This window comes from Rutidosis leptorrhynchoides, chromosome 5, assembly GCF_046630445.1.
Source record: "Rutidosis leptorrhynchoides isolate AG116_Rl617_1_P2 chromosome 5, CSIRO_AGI_Rlap_v1, whole genome shotgun sequence".
In the NCBI taxonomy this organism is placed as follows: domain Eukaryota; kingdom Viridiplantae; phylum Streptophyta; class Magnoliopsida; order Asterales; family Asteraceae; genus Rutidosis; species Rutidosis leptorrhynchoides.
In genome coordinates this window covers 41,127,682-41,152,164 of record NC_092337.1, presented here as the reverse complement: position 1 = coordinate 41,152,164, position 24,483 = coordinate 41,127,682, and the positions used below count along the sequence as shown (strand labels likewise).

Sequence of the window (24,483 nt, the reverse complement as noted above, 5' to 3'; positions counted from 1 at the left end):
GACCCATTTGAGGGTTAAATGGGTGGATTTTGGGTTGGATTGTTAAAAGCAAACCCTAAATAGCTATTATCTAGGGTTTGGTCTTGTGATTTAAGGTTGTAAGTGCTAAGTGATGTTGTTAGTCACTAATGCACTTTTAAAAGGATGAAAGAATTTTTAATGTGTAAGTTTGACTTGGTTTGTGAGTCAAAGAGTCAAAAGAGCACTAGTTGACCTAATCGGGTGAAATGGTTATGAAATACACCAAGTTGATGTTAATAGACCCTAATCACTAGCCTTAAGTGATCTGTGACGAGACGTGGCTGTAACAACCCTCACTTTTCGACTTCTAAATTTACTGAATTAACCCTAGGGTTATATGTCTGACTATATGTATTAAGGGTTGTTATATACAATTAAATATTGACCGAATAGTAATTTTTAGTCAACAATGTACGCTTAAATAAATAATATATTATTAATTTATATAATTTGCCATAATTTAACTAAGTATATAAACTTTGTATCACTTTTATTATTTAGTTAATGTATTATATATTTAACTATATAATAAATCTAATTATATATAAATGTAATAATATTTACAAACTTACTAAAACTATAGTTTAATAATTAAAATCATAATTATTATTAAAAATACAAAATACCGAATTATTTATTATTTTTATGCAAAATTTGTATTTATTAATTAAATAAAAAAAATAAATAAAATAAAATATTATTGACAAATATTCTTGGAAAAGCATTAAATCAATTTGTTTATTTATATAAAAAAAATTCTTAAAATAAATGAAAAAAAATAAATAAATAAATAAATAAATAAATTACTTTTTAATTAAAAATTTTAATGGAAAAACTACTTTTATTATTTTATTTTGTGCATTATCCCATGAGCTAACATTTAATACTTTTTAATTTTAAAATCCCATTAAGAATTAAAATATTTCTTTTTCTTTTAATTATTTTATTCTTTTTACCTAATTTTTTCAATTATAAATACCCCTCGTTTCTCATTCAAACTCACACCAAAATTTCTCTCATTCTCTCTTTGAGCAATTACTACTAGTAAGTATTCTTTTCTTAACTTTTATTTTTTTTACTTTTTACTTTTTACTTTTTACTTTTTACTTCGGTTATTATTTTTACCGAAACATGTAAATAATGTTATAAATTATATGCAATTAAAAATAAAATAAATAACATGTATACACTATTACTATTACTAGCACCTATAACCTACTACTTACATTGTAACATAAAAAAATTTTGGGATATGTATTAGAGATGTATAGATCTTCGAACTTTCTTGACGAATGGTTTCTATGAGATTCTAGGCAGAGGGTTTGGATTTCCGATTTAAAGGGTCCTATGACTCAAGCCCCTAGATCTAAATTAGCCATTCGAAGGGAAAGGGGTGATTGGAAGCTTATCTAATACGGCAAGTAACCTATAATGGAAAACACTGATAAAAGTAGAAACTCTCTAGTCATAGAAACTTAGTAAAATAAGACACTTTCTAAAAATGGAAACTTTATAAAAATAGTAACTTACTAGGAATAGAAACTTAGTAAAACAAACACATACTTAAACTTAAACATGGGCAAAACACTTAACTACTCTTAAATGTCAATAGGTTAACTTTCCTGCTCACTCGTTCAACTCTTTATTCCGAGGAATAACTCTCTCTCTACTTACTAAGGTGAACTCATAGCCCCACTCTTTATTTCTATCAAACTTACTTACTTTACTTGGGGTGAGACACATGCTGTTTTTATTTTTTACAATTTAGACACAAGTATCAAACTGTTAAACTATGCTATACCCGGCTATGTCCGACTAAGTCTCTATAGTGATATTTTTAATTGCTGCTGCATGCTTAATTATTGGGGGTAGGCCTATCGGGATTAACATCCCCGATACATTTGACTAAGTCTTTGTATTACTTAATAATGAAATTAAACCGACAAGGACAGACACAACTTGTCATGGGGCAAACTTAAACGTTTAGTCTAAATATCACGCATTGGCATAACTTTTTGATCCTGCGGGAGATCAACTTTACAAACTAAATCTTGTGGTCTAAAACAACGACAAACTTTTTGTTAAACCTATGAACTTCACTCAACCTTTTTGGTTGACACTTTAGCATGTTTTGTCTCGGGTGATGTTTGATTCAAGCTCTTATACTTACCGCTTATGTGATGCTACTTGGACATAGGATCAAGAGATATCGCATTTATTACTTCTGCATGTGAACATTTACGATATTGTTATTCCTGTCATTGTAACGACATTTCATTTTCCGCTGCGTACTCATTAAAGTTAAATTCATCATTTAGTATTGTTCTCGTTTATTATAATATGTTGGTATGTTTTGATATTAGTGACGTTCCTTCCAGACCCAATTGGGAGGACGTTACAGATTGGTATCAGAGCATAACCAGGCTGTTATAGAGAACCAGGATTGCATTTTTATGTGTGCCTTACTTGTTAGCTAGCGTGCCTTAGCAATCTAGGAAACTATAACCTTTCCTGCCTTAGAATTAAAGCACTTAGGATTGCCCCATAATCTTAACGATTATGCTTTAATAAACTTGACTTAAAGATTCTAATCAAAATATCCTTCCTAATGTTAGGATGTCTAATTATCATCAAACGACCAAAATGAATCTTTTCAAGCCAACCGAAAAAGACACTGAAAGGTCTTCCACAGAAAGACCAGTCCAAAGTCCACCTTATGGCTTTGGTGGTCCTCCCTCACCAAATTATAGCCCAAATACTACTCTAAAGTTACATGGGTGTCCTGAATACTATCCAACCCCGAGGAATAAAGATAAGAGGAAATGTCTTGAAGAAACTAGGCCGTCAAAGAAAAGATCCCGATCTCCTTTCTACGATGAAGTTGATGCCAAGTACGAGCTCATGAATCTGCGAAAAACTACCGATGACCTAATTCGCCATATTGCAAGGATCAATTTTCAAATAAAGGAAAAAGACCTAGCAATCAAGAAGCTCATGGAGGAAAATGCTGAACTAAAGAAAGAGATAAAGTTGGTGAAGTATGAAGGTGATAGAAATACCCGATGGGGGAAGCAATCTCTCTCCTACCTAAGAGAAGATGTTGACCTTAGATTGAAGATGGAGGAAAACCGCGTGAATAATCAACTTTCTATAAGGGACCACAAGTACCATGTAATCAACAATGAAGTTTCTAACCTTTATGATAATCTCGAGTTCCTGCATGAGAAACAAAAGGCGAAGAATGAGAAAGTTGAGAAGTTTATGAAGAAGGTTGAGGACGAGAAGAAGGAATATGAATCTTAATATTCTTTAGTTATCTTTCTATTTTCCATCTATGTAAAGGCTATGCCTTAAAACTATTTCTATTTCCGAATCATATATTAAAAGGCTTATTTAATGCCTAGTTCCTTAATAAAATAAAGTGTTTTATTTATATCATGTGATATTAACACTTTATCTTATTCCTACTTGTAATTGCTCAAATTTGTTAACTTATCCGACTTATATTCACTTTTATGTAGTGACATCATGGTTCGTTCAGCTGCACCTACCGTTAACAATGTTGTGTTAACTACTGAGCAATTCCAACAGTTACTCGCTGCCGCCCAAGGCAACACCCAAGCTAACCATGCTAATCCACAACCGAAACCTTGTTCCTATAAGGATTTTTCAAACTATCATCCTCCTGCATTTAAGGGGACTGAAGAAGCTGTCGAACTAGTCCGTTGGTTCGAGAAGATGGAATCTATTTTCTGTATTTGCAACTGTGGTGATAACAATCGAGTAAAGTATGCCACTAGCTCATTGGGTGGCAATGCTTTAACTTGGTGGACTGCTCATGCCAAGTCCGTAGGAATTGATAATGCTAATGCAATTCCATGGGATGAATTCAAAAGCATGATGGTCAACAAATTCTGTCCTCGAAGTCAAGTTCAGAAACTTGAAGCTGAGTTCTGGGAACTCAAGGTCAAGGGTACTGACATTGAGAACTATACCAATCATTATCTGGAGATTTCTACTCTATGTCCTGAAATGTTTCCTACTGAAGCTAGAAGAATTGAGCGGTATATTGAAGGTCTTCCCGAGGATGTTCAAGGGAATGTTATTGCTACTGAAAAGGTTACTTTGGATGCTGTGATTCTCATGGCACAAAATCTCATGTTGGCCAAGAGAAGAAGGGCGTCGACCAATAAGCAAGTTGAAACCAAGGGTAATGATGGTAAGAGAAAGTTTGAGCCATCTCATGGTTTGGCTCAGAATGATAATAAGAAGCCTGCGGATGGTACAAGGTCGAATTATAAGGGTACTTATCCTTTATGTATTCGTTGTGAGAGACATCACCCGGGGAAGTGTACTGCGGTTTGTGCGTTGTGTAAGAAAGTGAGACACGTTGCTAAGACATGTAAGACTCCTCTGAAGGATAAGGCTATTGTTCCGGCCAAAGCTCCTCCTACATGCTATACTTGTGGAGAGAAGGGACACATTAGTCCGAATTGTCCTAAGAAGAAAGATAATCCTGCTACTGGAGCTAATGCTACTGCTGCGAAGGGTCGTGCGTTTGTTATTACTGCTGCTGAAGCCCGAGATGAAGATGAAGTTATCACGAGTACGTATCTTGTCAATAATTTCTATGCAACTATTTTATTGGATACTGGTGCCGACAGAAGTTACGTGTCTAGTGATTTTTGTACCCTATTTCCTGAAAAGCCTCAACCCTTAGAAACTAAAAGATTAGTAGAAGTAGTCAATGGAAAGGTCATGCAAGTCGATAAAATCTATAAAAACTGCAACCTAATCTTAGTCGATAAAGAATTTAAGATAGACCTTTTGCCGGTCAAACTCGGAAGTTTTGACGTCGTAGTTGGTATGGATTGGTTACGTCCATTACATGCTGCTATCATGTGTTACGATAAAACTGTTAATGTTCCATTGGGGAATGTAGATACTCTCATCATCCAAGGTGAAAAGAGTGGTTCTAATCTCAATATCATCTCCTATATCAAAACCCGCAAATACCTTATGAAAGGTTATCCAGCCATTCTAGCCCACGTTAAGCTGATTGAATCGGAAGAGAAGCGTATTGAAGATGTACCAGTGGTTAAAGACTTTCCCGATGTGTTTCCCGAAGATCTTCCCGGTCTTCCACCTCCTCGACAAGTTGAATTTCAAATTGATTTAGCTCCCGGTGCTGCTCCTATTGCTAAAGCACCATACCGTTTAGCACCTTCCGAAATGAAGGAACTTTCCAACCAGCTTCAAGAACTATTAGATAAAGGTTTCATTCGTCCAAGCTCGTCCCCATGGGGAGCTCCTATTCTATTTGTTAAAAAGAAGGATGGTACGTTAAGGATGTGCATTGATTACCGCGAACTTAACAAGCTTACTATCAAGAACCGTTATCCGTTGCCACGTATTGATGATCTATTCGACCAACTTCAAGGGTCAAGTGTTTATTCAAAGATTGATTTGAGGTCCGGATATCACCAACTTAGAGTTAAGGAATCTGATATTCCTAAGACTGCTTTTCGCACTCGTTATGGGCACTATGAATTCTGTGTCATGCCTTTTGGTTTGACCAATGCTCCTGCCGTTTTCATGGATCTCATGAACCGTGTCTGCAAACCTTATCTCGATAAATTCGTCATTGTTTTCATTAATGACATTTTGATCTACTCCAAGAGTGAGAAGGAACATGAGCAACATCTGCGCGTGATTCTTGAACTCTTACGAAAGGAACAACTCTACGCTAAGTTTTCTAAGTGCGAGTTTTGGCTCAAAACCGTACAATTCCTCGGACACGTTGTTGATAGTAATGGAATACATGTCGATCCAGCTAAGATTACCGCTATCCAGAACTGGGAGATACCAAAGACTGCGAAGCATATTCGTCAATTTTCGGGACTTGCCGGTTATTATCGGAGATTCATAAAGGATTTTTCCCTTCTTGCCAAACCTCTTACAAAGCTAACTCAAAAAGGGAAGAAGTTTGAGTGGTCCGAAGAACAGGAATCTGCTTTCAATATTCTAAAAGAGGTTGACCACAGCCCCGATTCTATCTTTACCTGAAGGTACTGACGATTTTGTTGTTTACTGCGATGCCTCAAAGCAAGGCTTTGGTTGTGTTTTAATGCAACGTGAAAAGGTTATAGCCTACGCATCTAGACAGTTGAAGAAACACGAGGAGAACTATACCACACACGACCTTGAGTTAGGTGCCATGGTATTTGCATTAAAGATATGGAGACATTATCTATATGGTACCCAGTTTACGGTGTACACTGACCATAAAAGTCTTCGACACATCTTTGATCAAAAACAGCTGAATATAAGGCAAAGCCGATGGCTCGAGTTATTGAACGATTATGACTGTAAGATGGAATATCATCCTGGCAAGGCAAACGTAGTTGCTGATGCCCTTAGTCGAAAAGACGATGTTAAAAGTGTTCGTGCCTTAAACCTGGAAATCAAATCAAATCTTATATCACGAATCTGCGAAGCTCAACTGGAAGCTATTAAACCAACACTTATCGAAGGTGAAGGACCTATCGGTTTTGAGAACCAACTCCAAGTGAAAGCTAATGGTACACGGTACTTTGGCAACAGAATTTGGGTTCCTCGCTTCGGTAATCTCCGTGAACTAGTCTTGGATGAAGCGCATAAGACTAGGTATTCTATTCATCCGGGTTCCAGTAAGATGTACCACGATGTGAAGAAATTCTACTTGTGGCCTAATATGAAAGCCGACATTGCTACTTATGTTAGTAAGTGTCTCACTTGTTTGAAAGTCAAGGCTGAACATCAAAAGCCTTCTGGTCTGTTGACATAACCCGATATTCCGCAGTGGAAGTGGGAATGTATCGCTATGGACTTTATTACTAAATTGCCCAAGACTTCTAGTGGCAATGATACTATATGGGTCATAGTAGATCGTCTTACTAAATCTGCTCATTTATTACCGATCAAGGAGACCGACAAGATGGAGAGATTGTCACAACTGTATATCAAAGAAATTGTCTCTCGTCATGGTGTTCCTATATCAATCATATTCGATCGCGACAGTAGATTCACTTCCAGATTCTGGAAATCCTTACAAACTACTCTTGGAACTCAACTCGATATGAGTACTGCTTATCATCCGCAAACCAATGGTCAAAGTGAACGAACCATTCAAACATTGGAAGATATGCTTCGCGCTTGTGTTATCGACTTCGGCAAAGGCTGGGATAGACATTTGCCTTTGGTTGAATTCTCTTACAATAATAGTTACCACTCAAGTATTAAGGCTGCACCTTTTGAGGCCTTATACGGATGAAAATGTAGATCCCCACTGTGCTGGGATGAATTAGAGGACAGACAGTTAACTGGTCCTGAAATTATACACGAGACAACCGAAAAGATAGTTCAGATTAAGAAACGAATAGAAACTGCCCGCAGCCGACAGAAGAGCTATGCAAATAAAGGTCGGAAAGATTTGGAATTCCAAGTTGGTGACAAAGTCATGTTGAAAGTATCCCCTTGGAAAGGCGTCGTTCATTTTGGTAAACGAAGCAAACTAAGTCCGCGTTTTGTTGGACCCTTCAAGATTACTGAAAGGATCGGACCCGTGGCTTATCGATTAGAATTACCTGCTGAACTTAGCAGCGTACACAACGTATTTCATGTCTCGAATCTTAAAAAGTGTCTCGCTGATGACACTCTCGTTATTCCTTTAGATGACATTCGCATTGATGATAAAATGCACTTCATAGAGGAACCCGTAGAAGTCATGGACCGATCTGCTAAACGCTTAAAACAAAGCACCATACCTATTGTTAAGATTCTTTGGAATTCACGACGTGGCCCCGAGTATACCTGGGAACGTGAAGACCAAATGAAACAGAAATATCCCCATCTCTTCTCAACCGCTGATGCATCCGAGAAGTCTACCTAAAACTTCGGGACGAAGTTTTTATTAACGGGGAGGTACTGTAACAACCCTCACTTTTCGACTTCTAAATTTACTGAATTAACCCTAGGGTTATATGTCTGACTATATGTATTAAGGGTTGTTATATACAATTAAATATTGACCGAATAGTAATTTTTAGTCAACAATGTACGCTTAAATAAATAATATATTATTAATTTATATAATTTGACATAATTTAACTAAGTATATAAACTTTGTATCACTTTAATTATTTAGTTAATATATTATATATTTAACTATATAATAAATCTAATTATATATAAATGTAATAATATTTACAAACTTACTAAAACTATAGTTTAATAATTAAAATCATAATTATTATAAAAAATACAAAATACCGAATAATTATTATTTTTATGCAAAATTTGTATTTATTAATTAAATAAAAAAATAAATAAATAAAATAAAATATTATTGACAAATATTCTTGGAAAAGCATTAAATCAATTTGTTTATTTATATAAAAAAATCCTTAAAATAAATGAAAAAATAAATAAATAAATAAATAAATAAATTACTTTTTAATTAAAAATTTTAATGGAAAAACTACTTTTATTATTTTATTTTGTGCATTATCCCATGAGCTAACATTTAATACTTTTTAATTTTAAAATCCCATTAAGAATTAAAATATTTCTTTTTCTTTTAATTATTTTATTCTTTTTACCTAATTTTTTCAAGTATAAATACCCCTCATTTCTCATTCAAACTCACACCAAAATTTCTCTCATTCTCTCTTTGAGAAATTACTACTAGTAAGTATTCTTTTCTTACTTTTTATTTTTTTTACTTTTTACTTTTTACTTTTTACTTTTTATTTCGGTTATTATTTTTACCGAAACATGTAAATAATGTTATAAATTATATGCAATTAAAAATAAAATAAATAACATGTATACACTATTACTATTACTAGCACCTATAACCTACTACTTATATTGTAACATAAAAACATTTTGGGATATGTATTAGAGATGTATAGATCTTCGAACTTTCTTGACGAATGGTTTCTATGAGATTCTAGGCAGAGGGTTTGGATTTCCGATTTAAAGGGTCCTATGGCTCAAGCCCCTAGATCTAAATTAGCCATTCGAAGGGAAAGGGGTGATTGGAAGCTTATCTAATACGGCAAGTATCCTAAAATGGAAAACACTGATAAAAGTAGAAACTCTCTAGTCATAGAAACTTAGTAAAAGAAGAAACTTTCTAAAAATGGAAACTTTATAAAAATAGTAACTTACTAGGAATAGAAACTTAGTAAAACAAACACATACTTAAACTTAAACATGGGCAAAACACTTAACTACTCTTAAATGTCAATAGGTTGACTTTCCTGCTCACTCGTTCAACTCTTTATTCCGAGGAATAACTCTCTCTCTACTTACTAAGGTGAACTCATAGCCCCACTCTTTATTGCTAGCAAACTTACTTACTTTACTTGGGGTGAGACACATGCTTTTTTTATTTTTTACAATTTAGACACAAGTACCAAACTGTTAAACTATGCTATACCCGGCTATGTCCGACTAAGTCCCTACAGTGATATTTTTAATTGCTGCTGCATGCTTAATTATTAGGGGTAGGCCTATCGGGAGTAACGTCCCCGATACATTTGACTAAGTCTTTGTATTACTTAATAATGAAATTAAACCGACAAGGACAGACACAACTTGTCATGGGGCAAACTTAAACGTTTAGTCTAAATATCATGCGTTGGCATAACTTTTTGATCCTGCGGGAGATCAAGTTTACAAACTAAATCTTGTGGTCTAAAACAACGACAAACTTTTTGTTAAACCTATGAACTTCACTCAACCTTTTTGGTTGACACTTTAGCATGTTTTGTCTCAGGTGCTGTTTGATTCAAGCTCTTATACTTAGAGCTTATGTGATGCTACTTGGACATAGGATCAAGAGATATCGTATTTATTACTTCTGCATGTGAATATTTACGATATTGTTATTCCTGTCATTGTAACGACATTTCATTTTCCGCTGCGTACTCATTAAAGTTAAATTCATCATTTAGTATTGTTCTCATTAATTATAATATGTTGGTATGTTTTGATATTAGTGACGTTCCTTCCAGACCCTATTGGGAGGACGTTACAGTGGCCATTAATGGGCGGTTTTGGTGTAGTTGAGTCATTTAATGCAATCGGGTCATTAAATGCTCAAGGGTTAGAAGTTGGCATTTAATTTAACTAGATTGTATGTTAATAAAATGCATAATGTAATAGGTACGTTACATTGAAGGGTTGCAAGCTCGGTTAGCTTCCACAAGAGTCTTGAGGTGAGTGGAATGATTATGCATATGTGTATATAATGTATTTATTTGTACGAGATTCGATGTGGGTTTAAGTTCGGGCAGTCGATACCACATCGGGTCAATATATGATATGGGTTTAAGTTCGGGCGTTCGATGCCATGTCATATATGTGTGTGGGCATGTAGTGTGGGTTTAAAGTTCGGGCGTTCGATACCACATTACACATGACGGGTGGGTTTAAAGTTCGGGCGATCGATACCACTTCGGGGTTAGTGTTATAATTTGTTGTACACTAACGGTTGTTGGGAACACCAATGGGAAATTCGAAGTACCATTCCTTGTACTATCGGTTAACCATGGCTATGTGTTTGTTGTGTGGTATTTTCACATTATTCGAGTTATATATGTTATCGTTGTGCTAGCTTGTGGTCTTGGAGATTTAGCGTTATGCCTTGCGTTGGTATGTCTTTTAAATTGCTAGCGTGTATGAGGTAATTGTGTATGTGATTGCATGTAAGTAGGTTATATATGTATGTGTATAATTATTGCATTCACTAAGCGTTAGCTTACCCTCTCGTTGTTTATCTTTTTAGATGTAGGAGCAGTTAAGGGCAAGGGGGTTATCGGACATTAGGTGTCCCGTGATGGTGCTTTGTTGGAGTTTTGATGTTGGCCTAACGTTTTGGGTAGTTTAGTCCCAAACCATGCTCGAAGTGTCGTTTGAATTGTAAACTATCAATTGTAATGGGTCAAACTTGTACTAAACTTTATTCGCGGCCCTCGTGCCTTTTGTAAACAATTAATTTTTGTGCGTTTTAAATGGAACTCGTGAAATGGGTTACATATTTATTTGGCGTGTAATTGTGTTGTATAAAAAAAAATTATCGTATAGATTACGGGTTGGGATGTTACAAGTGGTATCAGAGCATGGTCTAAGGGATTTAGGTGACTCGAGATAGGCGCCTAGACTTAGACTTTTGTGTTGTGGAATTATATGCGGGACTTGTAGGACTACGGGTCAGTACGGGGTTTGATTAGTTCTTTGATGCATAAGTGGACAACTATGCTATGTTAAGATGTTACTAATCATGTGTTGTTGTTTTGAACATCGAGCAAGATGGTTGTGACACGTTTGAGCATGGCACGGCATGTGAGCGTAATAGTGAGTCGCGACCACTATTACGGTTGCAAGTCAAGTCAAGCAAGGATGTGCGACAAGTATCGAGCTAGATGTGGTGTGTGCGCGGTCATATGCATAGGTATATATATGTATTAAATTGTTGGTGATGTCTAATCCATTTTTAATCTTTAGAATGAAGACGAGAAACGGAACGAATATGAATGGTAATGGTGGTCCCTCTCATGTGGAGGAAGATGAGATGACTACCATGATTGAGACCGCTTTAGAAAACTATGTTTCGGTTTTCTCACGAAGGGTTAAACAAATATTCGAAGAGTCGGTTTCAGAACAAATTGTCGATATGATTCAAGAACGGATGACTAATGCCGTTAAAGAAGAAGTTGAAAGGAGGTTTCCTAGACCTCAAAAGGTGGGCGAATTAGAGTTTAGCTATAAGAACTTCTTGGAGACTAAGCCTCCTCACTTTCACGGGGATCCCGAACCCATGAAGAGTGTGGCTTGGATTTCCGATGTTGAAGGTTGTTTTCGCACGATCGAGTGCCCTCCCAAAAAGAAAACAAGGCTTGCTACTAGTTTGTTAAGGGGCCATGCTAAAGATTGGCTCGATGGCAAGATTGATATGGTGGGTGATGCGGCTTTTGTGGGGTTATCTTGGGCGGATTTCAAGAAGGAGTTTTTCCTTGAATATCGTACGCCAGCGGATCTTTCCAAATTGTGCAACGAGTTAAGGAACATGCGTCAAGGGTCTTTGGACCTAAACACTCTTAAAACCAACTTTCTCGCTAAGGCGCGTTTTTGCCCCGAGTATGTGGGGAATGATCAATTGTTAATGGAAGACTTTCATGCGACCCTTAGAGATGATTTGAAGGGTAAAATTAGTATTGGTCATGTTGAGACCTTTGCTAAGCTTTTGGCGGTGGCGAAGGGGTTTGAAGTGCAAGCTCCGAGTCCGGTTAGTTATGCGCCAAGTAAACGGAAGTTTGAAGCTTCTAATTTTTCGAACAAGAAGAGTAAGGGAGCATCCAAAGGTGTCGGTAGCGTGAAGAAGGGTGCTTCTAGTGGTTACATGGTCACTTGTTTCAATTGTGGTAAAAAGGTCAATACTCTCGTGATTGCCCAAAACCTCGTACTAATGTGATCACATGTTTCAATTGTCAACAAGAAGGGCACCGAAAGTCGGAGTGCCCCGAACTCCGAAATGATCAAGTTAAGAGAATGGAGAAGGAGGTGGGGTCGGCTAGGGGATGTAATTATTTGATGACTAATGACGAAGCCAAGCAATCCAATGAAGTAGTTTCAGGTACTTTCATGGTTAACTCTAATCCGGCAAGGATTCTATTTGATAGCGGTGCAAATTTATCTTTTGTGTCTCCAAAATTTGTGCCTAAACTTAATAAACCGTTAGCTAAGTTAAGTCGTCCGGTAGAAGTCGAAATAGCGGATGGCAAGACGGTGCTAGTGGTTGATGTGTGTAAGAACTGTAATGTTGGGTTTGGTTCCGAGAACTTTAATATTGATCTCATTCCGATGATGTTGGGTGATTTTGATATCGTGGTTGGTATGGATTGGCTCGATCATAATAGAGCCGATATTGCGTGCCATGAAAAATCTATTCGTGTACCGAGATGCACTTTTGCACGGGCACGTCGTTTCCTTGTTAGTGGTGCCATGGCTTTTCTTGCCCATGTTGTTGATATACGTGATGAGCTACCACCCATTCGTGAAATTCCGGTGGTAAGTGAGTTTGAAGATGTTTTTCCGGATGAGTTACCGGGTGTTCCGGCGGAAAGACAAGTCGAATTTCGCATTGAGTTGGTTCCGGGAGCTACTCCCATTGCTAAAACTCCTTATCATTTAGCACCGACGGAAATGCAAGAATTGTTGAATCAAATTCAAGAGTTACTTGAGAAGGGTTTCATTCGACCGAGTGCTTCGCCATGGGGTGCTACGGTTTTATTCGTGAAAAAGAAGGATGGAAGTATGCGGATGTGTATCGACTATCGGGAGTTGAACAAGGTGATGATCAAGAATCGTTATCCATTGCCTAGGATTGACGATTTGTTTGACCAACTCCAAGGTGCGACATATTTCTCAAAAATTGACCTACGGTCCGGCTATCACCAAATGCGGGTCCGTGAGGAAGATATTGAGAAAACGGCCTTTTGAACGCGTTACGGACATTTTGAATTTGTGGTTATGCCTTTTGGTCTTACGAATGCACCGGCGGCATTCATGGATCTTATGAACCGAGTGTGCCAACCTATGTTGGATAAGTCAGTAATTGTGTTCATTGACGATATTCTTGTCTATTCTAAGAGCATGACGGAACATGAACACCATTTGCGCGAAGTATTGAAGACGTTGAGAAAAGAGAAGTTGTATGCTAAATTCTCAAAATGTGAATTTTGGCTAAGGGAGGTTCAATTCCTTGGCCATATTGTGAACAAGGATGTCATTCAAGTGGATTCGGGGAAGATAGAGACGGTGAAGGATTGGGGACGACCGACTACGCCTACGAAAATCCGAAGTTTTCTCGGATTGGCCGGTTACTATCGTCGGTTTATCCAAGACTTTTCCAAGATTGCTTCGCCATTAACTAAGTTGACAAGGAAGAATACGAGATTCAATTGGGAGAACGAGCAAGAAATTGCTTTTCAATTGTTGAAAGAGAAATTGTGTAAAGCTCCGGTCTTAGTATTGCCGGAGGGTGTAGATGATATGACGGTCTATTGTGATGCTTCTTTGAATGGGCTCGGGTGTGTTCTAATGCAACGAGGTAAAGTCATCGCTTACGTCTCTCGCCAATTAAAGGAACATGAAAAGAGATACCCGACACATGATCTCGAATTAGCGACGGTGGTCCATGCTTTGAAAATTTGGTGCCATTACTTGTATGGTGTCAAGTGTACGATTTATTCGGATCACAAGAGTTTGAAACATCTTTTTGATCAACGAGATTTGAATTATCGTCAACGTAGATGGATGGATGTGGTGAAGGATTATGATTGTGAGATACTTTATCATCCGGGCAAAGCGAATGTGGTCGCGGATGCATTAAGCCAAAAGAGTCACCACCCGGCGTTACGATTGGGATTGTTACGTATGATTATTACTAACGATTTTCTTGAAAAACTTGGTGTGATTCAAATAGAGGCTTACGTTTACAACAAGCATGCGGAACGAATTGTGGGGCTATCGGAATTCATTACGATGGGTTCGCGTGGTTTATTGTCTTTTCAAGAAAGAGTGTGGGTGCCTAAGATGGGTGATTTTTGAAAGGTGCTTCTTGATGAGGCGCACAAGTCTAAGTATTCCATACATCCGGGTGCGACGAAGATGAACAATGATTTAAAGAAAGATTATTGGTGGCCGGGCATGAAACGCGACGTTGTTAAGTATGTTGAGCAATGCGTCACGTGTTTGCAAGTTAAAACCGAACACCAAAAGCCGTATGGTAAGTTGCAACCGCTAGAAATTCCGATGTGGAAGTGGGAGCATATTACCATGGATTTTATTACCAAGTTACCGAAAACGGCAATAACCCAATTTGACACTATTTGGGTGATTGTCGATAGATTGACGAAGAGTGCGTTGTTTCTTCCTATTAAAGAAGCAATTTCGTAGGAGGCACTCGCGAAGATGTTCATTAAAGAGGTGATATCAAGACACGGCGTTCCCGCGTCTATCGTTTCGGATCGGGACACACGTTTTACTTCTCGATTTTGGAAGAAGTTTCATGAAGATATGGGTACGAGGGTAAATATGAGTACGGCGTACCATCCTCAAACGGACGGTCAAACCGAATGTACGAACCAAACATTGGAGGATACATTACGTGCGTGTATCATTGACTTCCGTGGTAGTTGGGATGAACATTTACCTTTGGTGGAATTCTCGTACAATAATAGTTTTCACTCTAGTATTGGAATGCCACCGTATGAGATGTTGTATGGTAGAAGGTGTCGAACCCTGATTTGTTGGGGCGAAGTGGGTCAAAGGGAAGTCGGGAGCTCCGACTTGGTATTGGAGACAAATGATAAAATCGATAGGATTCGGGAACATTTGAAAAAGGCGCAAGATAGGCAAAAGTCTTACGCCGATAAGCGTAGACGTTTGATCGAATTCCAAGAAGGTGATATGGTGATGCTCAAGGTTTTGCCATGGAAGGGTATCATTCGGTTTCGAAAACGGGGAAAGTTAGCTCCTCGGTTTATTGGGCCGTTTAAGGTTTTAGCTCGTGTTGGTGAAGTTGCGTATCATTTGGAATTATCCGAAGAACTTGCGGGGATCCATAACACATTTCATGTTTCCCACCTCCATAAGTGTCTTGCGGATGATTCTGCATGGATGCCTTTAGACGAAATTGAGCTAAACAACAAGTTAGAATATGTTGAAGAGCCGATTGATATACTCGACGAGAAGGTAAAAATGTTGCGTAACAAAGAGGTGAGGACCTTTAAGGTCCAATGGCGTCGTAGTAAAGGTTTCGAGTTTACTTGGGAGCCCGAAGAATTCGTGTTGGTTTACCTTCCCTCGTGTCATGCGGCTTGGATCGCGAGGACGCGCTCCGATTTAAGTGGGGGAGAGTTGTAACACCCCGTTTTCCCGTGCCCGTCTAAAGGTACGTACTTAATCAATAGTACGCTTATAACTTATTCGTTATGTGATTAAATGAACTAAAGCGTTAGTTAGGTGTAAGTGCATATATGTATATGTGTGTGTATATATATGGGTATATTCGAATGCGTGCATGTACGCGTATATGAATGTGACGTAATGGCGTTGAGTCGTGTGAGACTTAAGGTTGAAGTTTGGACGTGCACAGGAAGGGTGAATGAGGTGTGCTAGTTGTTGAACTCTTGATTCATGTTAAATTGTCGAAGTGACCAGACCTAGGCTAAAGCCGCGCCGCGACAAACGGGTCTGCGCCGCGACCATTGAAGCAAACCAGGAATAGAAAGAGGGTTAAGAGTGATCATTTTTCCTTCGATTCGTCGCGGCCGCGGCATCCCTGCAGATCAGACTCCGAATTCTGCTCAAATTAAATAGGGTTTAGGGGCAATTTGGTCTTTTTACGTGTAGATCTGTTTGGAGCTTTTAATATCAGCCACTTGATCTCCATTTCTTATTTCTTTTCCATTTTCTTTCACATTTTCCTCTCAAATCCTAAAACCCACTTAGATTAAACTCAAGATTTGAAGGTGAAGTTTTGTGAATCAATCCTAGAAGCAAGAATTAAAGTTGCTCTCCTTGTTATTAGCTACAAGAGGATAGTTTTGGTAAGTCTCAACTCTAAGCTTTGAGTTTCATTTAGTTTAAGCTTGGGTTTGGTTCATATGGAACTTGTGTGACCCATTTGAGGGTTAAATGGGTGGATTTTGGGTTGGATTGTTAAAAGGAAACCCTAAATAGCAATTATCTAGGGTTTGGTCTTGTGATTTGAGGTTGTAAGTGCTAAGTGATGTAGTTAGTCACTAATGCACTTTTAAAAGGATGAAAGAATTTTTAATGTGTAAGTTTGACTTGGTTTGTGAGTCAAAGAGTCAAAAGAGCACTAGTTGACCTAATCGGGTGAAATGGTTATGAAATACACCAAGTTTATGTTAGTTGATGTTAATAGACCCTAATCACTAGCCTTAAGTGATCTATGACGAGGTGTGGCCATTAATGGGCGGTTTTGGTGTAGTTGAGTCATTTAATGCATTCGGGTCATTAAATGCTCAAGGGTTAGAAGTTGGCATTTAATTCAACTAGATTGTATGTTAATAAAATGCATAATGTAATAGATACGTTACATTGAAGGGTTGCAAGCTCGATTAGCTTCCACAAGAGTCTTGAGGTGAGTGGAATGATTATGCATATGTGTATATAATGTATTTACTTGTACGAGATTCGATGTGGGTTTAAGTTCGGGCGGTCGATACCACATCGGGTCAATATATGATATGGGTTTAAGTTCGGGCGTTCGATGCCATGTCATATATGTGTGTGGGCATGTAGTGTGGGTTTAAAGTTCGGGCGTTCGATACCACATTACACGTGACGGGTGGGTTTAAAGTTCGGGCGATCGATACCACTTCGGGGTTAGTGTTATAATTTGTTGTGCACTAACGGTTGTTGGGAACACCAATGGGAAATTCCCATTTCTTGTACTATTGGTTAACCATGGCTATGTGTTTGTTGTGTGGTATTTTCGCATTATTCGAGTTATATATGTTATCGTTGTGCTAGCTTGTGGTCTTGGAGATTTAGCGTTATGCCTTGCGTTGGTATGTCTTTTAAATTGCTAGCGTGTATGAGGTAATTGTGTATGTGATTGCATGTAAGTAGGTTATATATGTATGTGTATAATTATTGCATTCACTAAGCGTTAGCTTACCCTCTCGTTGTTTATCTTTTTAGATGCAGGCGCAGTTAAGGGCAAGGGGGTTATCGGACATTAGGTGTCCCGTGATGATGCTTTGTTGGAGTTTTGATGTTGGTCTAACGTTTTGGGTAGTTTAGTCCCAAACCATGCTCGAAGTGTCGTTTGGATTGTAAACTATCAATTGTAATGGGTCAAACTTGTACTAAACTTTATTCGCGGCCCTCGTGCCTTTTGTAAACAATTAATTGTTGTGCGTTTTAAATGGAACTCGTGAAATGGGTTACATATTTATTTGGCGTGTAATTGTGTTGTATAAAAAAAAAATTATCGTATGGATTACGGGTTGGGATGTTACAATTTAGCTACTCATTATACTGGGGTAAACATAAAAATATAAATATACAAACATAATAATAACGATAAAAATTGATAACGATAATTTTAATAGAATATACTTACGAAAATCTTCACTTTCATTAACTTCAAACGGTAGAAAATTACAATAACAACACCCTTGCACTCGCACAATAATACCCTTAATCACGTACAATACACCCTTAAAATTGAAACTATCTTAATTCTTGACCTTTGAGAATTAATATGGAACTGTACCAAATTATACGGAGTACTAAAAATACAAAGATACTAGTAAAATAAATTTGTTATGTTGATATCTCTCCTCTGCTCTCTATCTCTTCAAATTGTGTCCCTGTCCTTCACAATATACTCCGTATTATAGTAGAATAGTAGTAGGTGTGATGATCATTTTTATTCTTTATTGCAGACAGTGGCTGAAAAGTAGTATTAATCAAACATAAAGTAACCGTCCCATTTGCAATTAGATCTGAATCTGGACTCAACAATACGCGTTTTGCGTAGCCATCCACACGTTTCGCGTAAGAGCAAAACACTACGCGTTCCACGTAGTATGCCACACGATACGCGTAAGAGCAAGTTTGAATATGCATTTATAACATAACTTACGCGTTTCGCGTAAATACTTACACGATCCACGTAAGTTGAAACAGAAATTTTCTTATTTTTATTTTTGCGTCTGTTCTTTGTTGATCCCGTGTTGACGTATATTGACTTAGAACTTTCATTTGAACTCTTTTTCTTCGATCATCTTTAACTTGCATTCGAGTAACGTTATCTCGATATATATTTGGTTTAAATCCGTCGTTTATCATCGTTTCTTCAAACTTCAAGCTCGTGTTTACTTTTGTCGTTTTTCTCGTGAATTATGCATTTGAATGTCTTCGTAAACGGTAAAAACTGATGAAATATAAATGATATTGCGTCGAAATATATGTATGTTTAAAGCAATATCAGTGCTAGTCGCGCTAGCAGTTTATAAGCGGAATGTATTAGTACTTCGTATTTTGGAAGATACACCTGTTCAGTGTATATTGTTATACTGGTTTTGTTAAGGGTATGGAGTTGTTAAGTGATTACCAGGTGGCTCACGGGTTAATGGAATAATGTTTTTATATGTTTTCGAGCATATAATTTTGTGGTCCAAAATGAGTATTTATGTTTTCAAACATAAATTTTTATGGTTTAAATTAAATATTGTTTGCAATATTAAACTTATAATTTACTCAACATTTTTGTTGACAGTTTACTCGCATGTTTTATTTTCAGGTTCGTGATTGATTGTTTTCGCTGTGCTTAGAGAGTCTGCATTGTCTGTAGCAGATTTTGATTTAAACATTAAACATTGCATTCTACTTTAAATATTGTTACATTGTGGGTAGTTGTTGACTTAATTTGGTCAACCCTTTTTATACATTTGGGATGGTTTTTCTAAATTTACAAATGATCTAGATTTTTCTTTTGAGGAAATAAATTTTATTAAATGAATGGAATGTTATTTATGAAAATTCATATAGAGTTATGATCAAGCTGTGGGACCAAGTGACGGAGCCGTTAAGGGTACTTGACGGGCTATCACAGCGGCGGTGTTACTTCGCGAGTGATAATTTCGTGGTTTCATCTAAGATTTAAGATTTGGTTTATTTGTTGTTTACAAATAAACGGAAGTGGTAATTTGATGGTTTTATTTAATATTTGCTTTTATTTGTTGTTTACAAATTCACAAATTGTTTATTAATTTGGTGGTTTTATTTGTGTTAGTAATATGATAGATAATGAAGACGAAGATGAGGAGAGGATTATGGGTGAAATTTATAAGAAACTTTAGGGATCAATCGTGTATTATTGTCTAACGATCGTTTTATGAATTTGACGATGTTACTTTTTCTCCGAAGTTTTTAAAATTTAAATCTTTTTCGGGCATCTTTTTTAGGGGTTACCTTGATTGTCAAATTTAACAACATAGGTTACCTTTTCGGGTCATTTGCCCTATAAAAAATGGTCCAGATAACATCTTGTAGCTTTCAGTGAAAATACTCCATCATTATTTAACTCCAATTCCCATGTATCTTGATTAGCAGACACATTAACAATAAAGTTTTCAATTTCTGCATCTTATAGCGTGTCATCTCCATTCCCACCTCAATTCGTTATTCATCCAACAATCTTCATTAGAATCTCGTCGATATAAATTATTGAAATCAACATCAAACGAACTCCGGTTACTCCAAAGGTCTTTCCAAAACTTACGAAATGGCCATTCTCGTCTTATGATGTAAAGTGTTATAGTTTATAACTGTAGCTCTAAGTGCTATACTTAAGAAATTTAGTTATGCGTGATTTGTTGTACAAAGTGGTTAGGAAGTTGATTTTTAAGAACTTAATATGGTAGTTATTAGCAAGTTACAAGTCATTTAAGAAGGTCATGATAAAGATGGCTTTTAGGGCTATCTTTAAAAAACTCAAAAAAAAAAAAAAAAATTATTAAAGAAATATCTTGTTTAATAATAAGTCAAAAATAAACATCACATAATTGATTTCACACTATAAGTTCATTACGTAGTAAACAAACGAGCCAAAATATTGATTTTAGACAGAGGGCCATTTCCGTAATTATCACAAAAATCCCAAGAACCACGTCCTTCGCTTCATTTTATTCTTATATTCGCTACATAAAAAAAAGCAAGCTTTCCTTTTCACTTACAAAGCCCTAACTAAACTACTAAAGTTGATTTAATTTTGTACTATTATTTTGATGACACTTAAAAGCTCGATCTTAATTTATCTTCACAATCGTATGAGCGATTTGATATGTTAAATTGCTTTTTTCATCTTGTTTTTCCCTAAATCCTATGTAACTCTAGTTTTTTTCGATTTCATCGTATTCAAACTTAAGTATATAGATTTTTCTATTATCATATCTATCGATTATTAACTTTCTTTTTGTCTTATGTAATAGAGACAATCTCGGCTAATTAGTTACATAAATAGATTAGTTATTATTTGATATTATTTGAATGTATCCATACCCAAAATAGAGGAATAATTGTTAGGAATAGATGTAATACCTCGTGTATATATGACTGCCATTCAGCCGATTGAAAAGATACAGAAATTACACAATTAAATTATTTATGCATCTATCATGGTATCAGACCAATAATTCTCCCACTCTTCTTTATCTTAATCTCGTCTTTCTTCTATACCGTGCTAAAACACAACCCAAATCACAAATGACGACAGATACAAACCGTATTCACCCCGTAATCACTGTCAATAACATAAAAAATTTCATACCCATCACTCTTGAGATGAAGAATAGTCGATATGGCACATGGGCCGAACTATTCAAGATTCATTGTCGCGCTTTTCAAGTAATCGATCACATCATACCTCCTACTGTTGTTGATACAGGCGACTCATCCACAACCCAACAATCCACTACACCTCCTGCTCGACCTGAATCTTGGTCCCGCCTAGACGCTATTGTCACGCAGTGGATCTATGGAACTGTATCAACCGAAATTCTTCTCACCATCATGAAACCTGATCAAACAGCACAACAAACATGGGATCGGGTGAAAAGCATTTTTCAAGACAATGAACAATCACGAGCAATTCACCTCCATCGTCACTTCTCTACAATCAGACAAGAAAATTTTTCAGATATGTCTTCCTATTGTTAAGAATTAAAAAATATTGTTGACTAATTAAATAGTATTGGTGGTGATATTAAGGATGAAAACATGGTCTTTCAGATGATTACAGGTCTCAGCGACAGTTATCGAACAATTGGTACTATGCTCGCCCATACTAAACCTATACCATCGTTCTTTGATGCACGATCTATGCTAATTTTGGAAGAATCACGAAATGCCCAACTTACCGCCCACTCTGCCACCACAACAGGTACCGCACTCCTCACCACCACCCTTCGGCACCACCACCACCACACACCGCCAGCAACAACCGCAACAACAATTATCGAGGTCGAGGTTCATCTCGTGGGTACAACAACAGAGGAAGAGGTTGTGGTCGGTTCTCAAATGGCAGAGGCTACAATCCCACTTTTTCGGTTCAAACTCAGTGTAGAATTAAGTATGTACTTGTATCCATTGCGTTTAAAATAAAGTGCATGTATTCTCAGCCCAAAAATATAGATTGCAAAAGCAATTAAAAAGGGAGCATATGAAACTCACGTATCAATATTGTGGTTCAATATTGCAGAAAAAATATGCAGACGCAACGGAGATTATAACGACCCTCATTTTTCCATTCTATATTTTTCCAATATTAAAAGCCCAAACAATATAATTAAAACTTAATGATTAAACTTTAATCAATAATTGTTAAGTGTTAAGAGTTAGAAAACATATTAATTAACTTTGTACAAGAATTGACAAGTTAATAAAAAATGAAAATAATAAACTTTTAGTCGACACTCACTGCTAATTAAAATTTATGCATTTATGTAATATTATAACTAATAACCTATAAGTAATAAATAAAAAGTGACATTTATATAAATAATAAAACAATTGGGAACTAAATATATACAAGTCATGAATTAGTAAAAAGAAAATAATACTTATCATGTAGTAAATGTAAAAATAATAATAATAATAATAATAATAATAGTAATAATAATGAGACTAAAAAAATCTTACATCCTTATGTTGACTAAAAATAAAGTGTAAACTAGTACATCCTTATGTTGACTAATTATAAACTAGTACCACCTATTGTTGACTAAAAATTATAAAACAAAATAAAATCATTAATTAGAACATCCTTATGTTGACTAACACTCTAATACTTGCACTATATAAACACCTAGTTTCTCATTCACAAATCACACCAAAATCCTCTCTCAAAAACAATCTCTCCCTCTCCCTCTCTTGTGGTATTCGGATCTTCAAGCTTGTTCTTCGTGTTCTTCAAGAATCTTCAAGGAGTTCTTCAAGATTTTCAAGGCTTTGATCTTCCATCTTCATCGTGTTCATCTTTTCTTTGTTAATTATCTTGAATCTTCAAAGGTATAACATAAATCCTAAACTATTTACATAAACTTTGATCTTTGATAATTCATATTCATATTATAAACTTGTTATTCATAAGTATATACATAAACACACCTAGATTTATATATACATATATACATGTAAAAAAAATATTTATATGTATATATATATACATATATATACGAATTATATATACATATACATATTAAAACCTTAAACCCTAATTACACCTAAACTATAATTCTTAAACCCTAATTAATTAAACTCTAAACATTTATGAAACCCTAGGACATTAATTACTAAACCCTAGTTATTAATTACTACTTTAATTAACTAACCCTAATTAATGAAACCCTAATACTACTTATACTAGTACTTAACATGTATACACTATTACTATTACTAGCACCTATAACCTACTAATTATATTGTAGCACAAAAACATTTTGGGATATGTATTAGAGATGTATAGATCTTCGAACTTTCTTGACGAATGGTTTCTACGAGATTCTAGGCAGAGGGTTTGGATTTCCGATTTAAAGGGTCCTATGGCTCAAGCCCCTAGATCTAAATTAGCCATTCGAAGGGAAAGGGGTGATTGGAAGCTTATCTAATACGGCAAGTATCCTAAAATGGAAACACTCATAAAAGTAGAAACTCTCTAGTCATAGAAACTTAGTAAAATAAGAAACTTTCTAAAAATAGAAACTTTATAAAAATAGTAACTTACTAGGAATAGAAACTTAGTAAAACAAACTATACTTAAACACATACTTAAACTTAAACATGGGCAAAACACTTAACTACTCTTAAATGTCAATAGGTTGACTTTCCTGCTCACTCGTTCAACTCTCTATTCCGAGGAATAACTCTCTCTACTTACTAAGGTGAATTTCATAGCCCCACTTTTTACTATTTCATTACTGTTTTGAAACTATGGGGTGAGACACATGCTTGCTTTTAAATTTTTAACATGCAATATTTTAATAACAGTTTTACAATATTTATATACGTGAATTCATAGCCCCATTTTTTTACTGTTTTATAACTTTTGGGGTGAGAATACATGCACAACTTTTATAACTGTTTTACACGTATTAACTATTAAACTGTGATATGTTGGGCTATGACCAGCAAACCCCCAACCGATAAGTATAAACGATAACTTGTTACGGGGTAAACTTGAAAGTCTAGTCTAAATATCAGTACTTACACGTATCAACTATTAAATTGTGATATGTTGGGCTATGACCAGCAAGCCCCCAACCGACAAGTATAAACGATAACTTGACACGGGGTAAACTTGAAAGTCTAGTC

The 24,483-nt window shown here is 36.2% G+C and overlaps 1 protein-coding gene across 1 annotated transcript; it reads left to right on the top strand.

Moving 5' to 3' along the window:
- The first annotated feature begins 21,378 nt into the window (after nucleotides 1–21,378).
- Nucleotides 21,379–21,831, top strand: LOC139848547 (uncharacterized). Its single transcript, XM_071838275.1, has one exon. The coding sequence runs from the start codon at nucleotides 21,379–21,381 to the stop codon at nucleotides 21,829–21,831; it is 453 nt and encodes a 150-aa protein (XP_071694376.1).
- The last annotated feature ends 2,652 nt before the right edge of the window (nucleotides 21,832–24,483 follow it).

Coding starts and splice junctions, on each gene's coding strand:
- LOC139848547 (XM_071838275.1), top strand. CDS start 21,379: ATGACGACAGATACAAACCGTATTCACCCCGTAATCACTGTCAATAAC.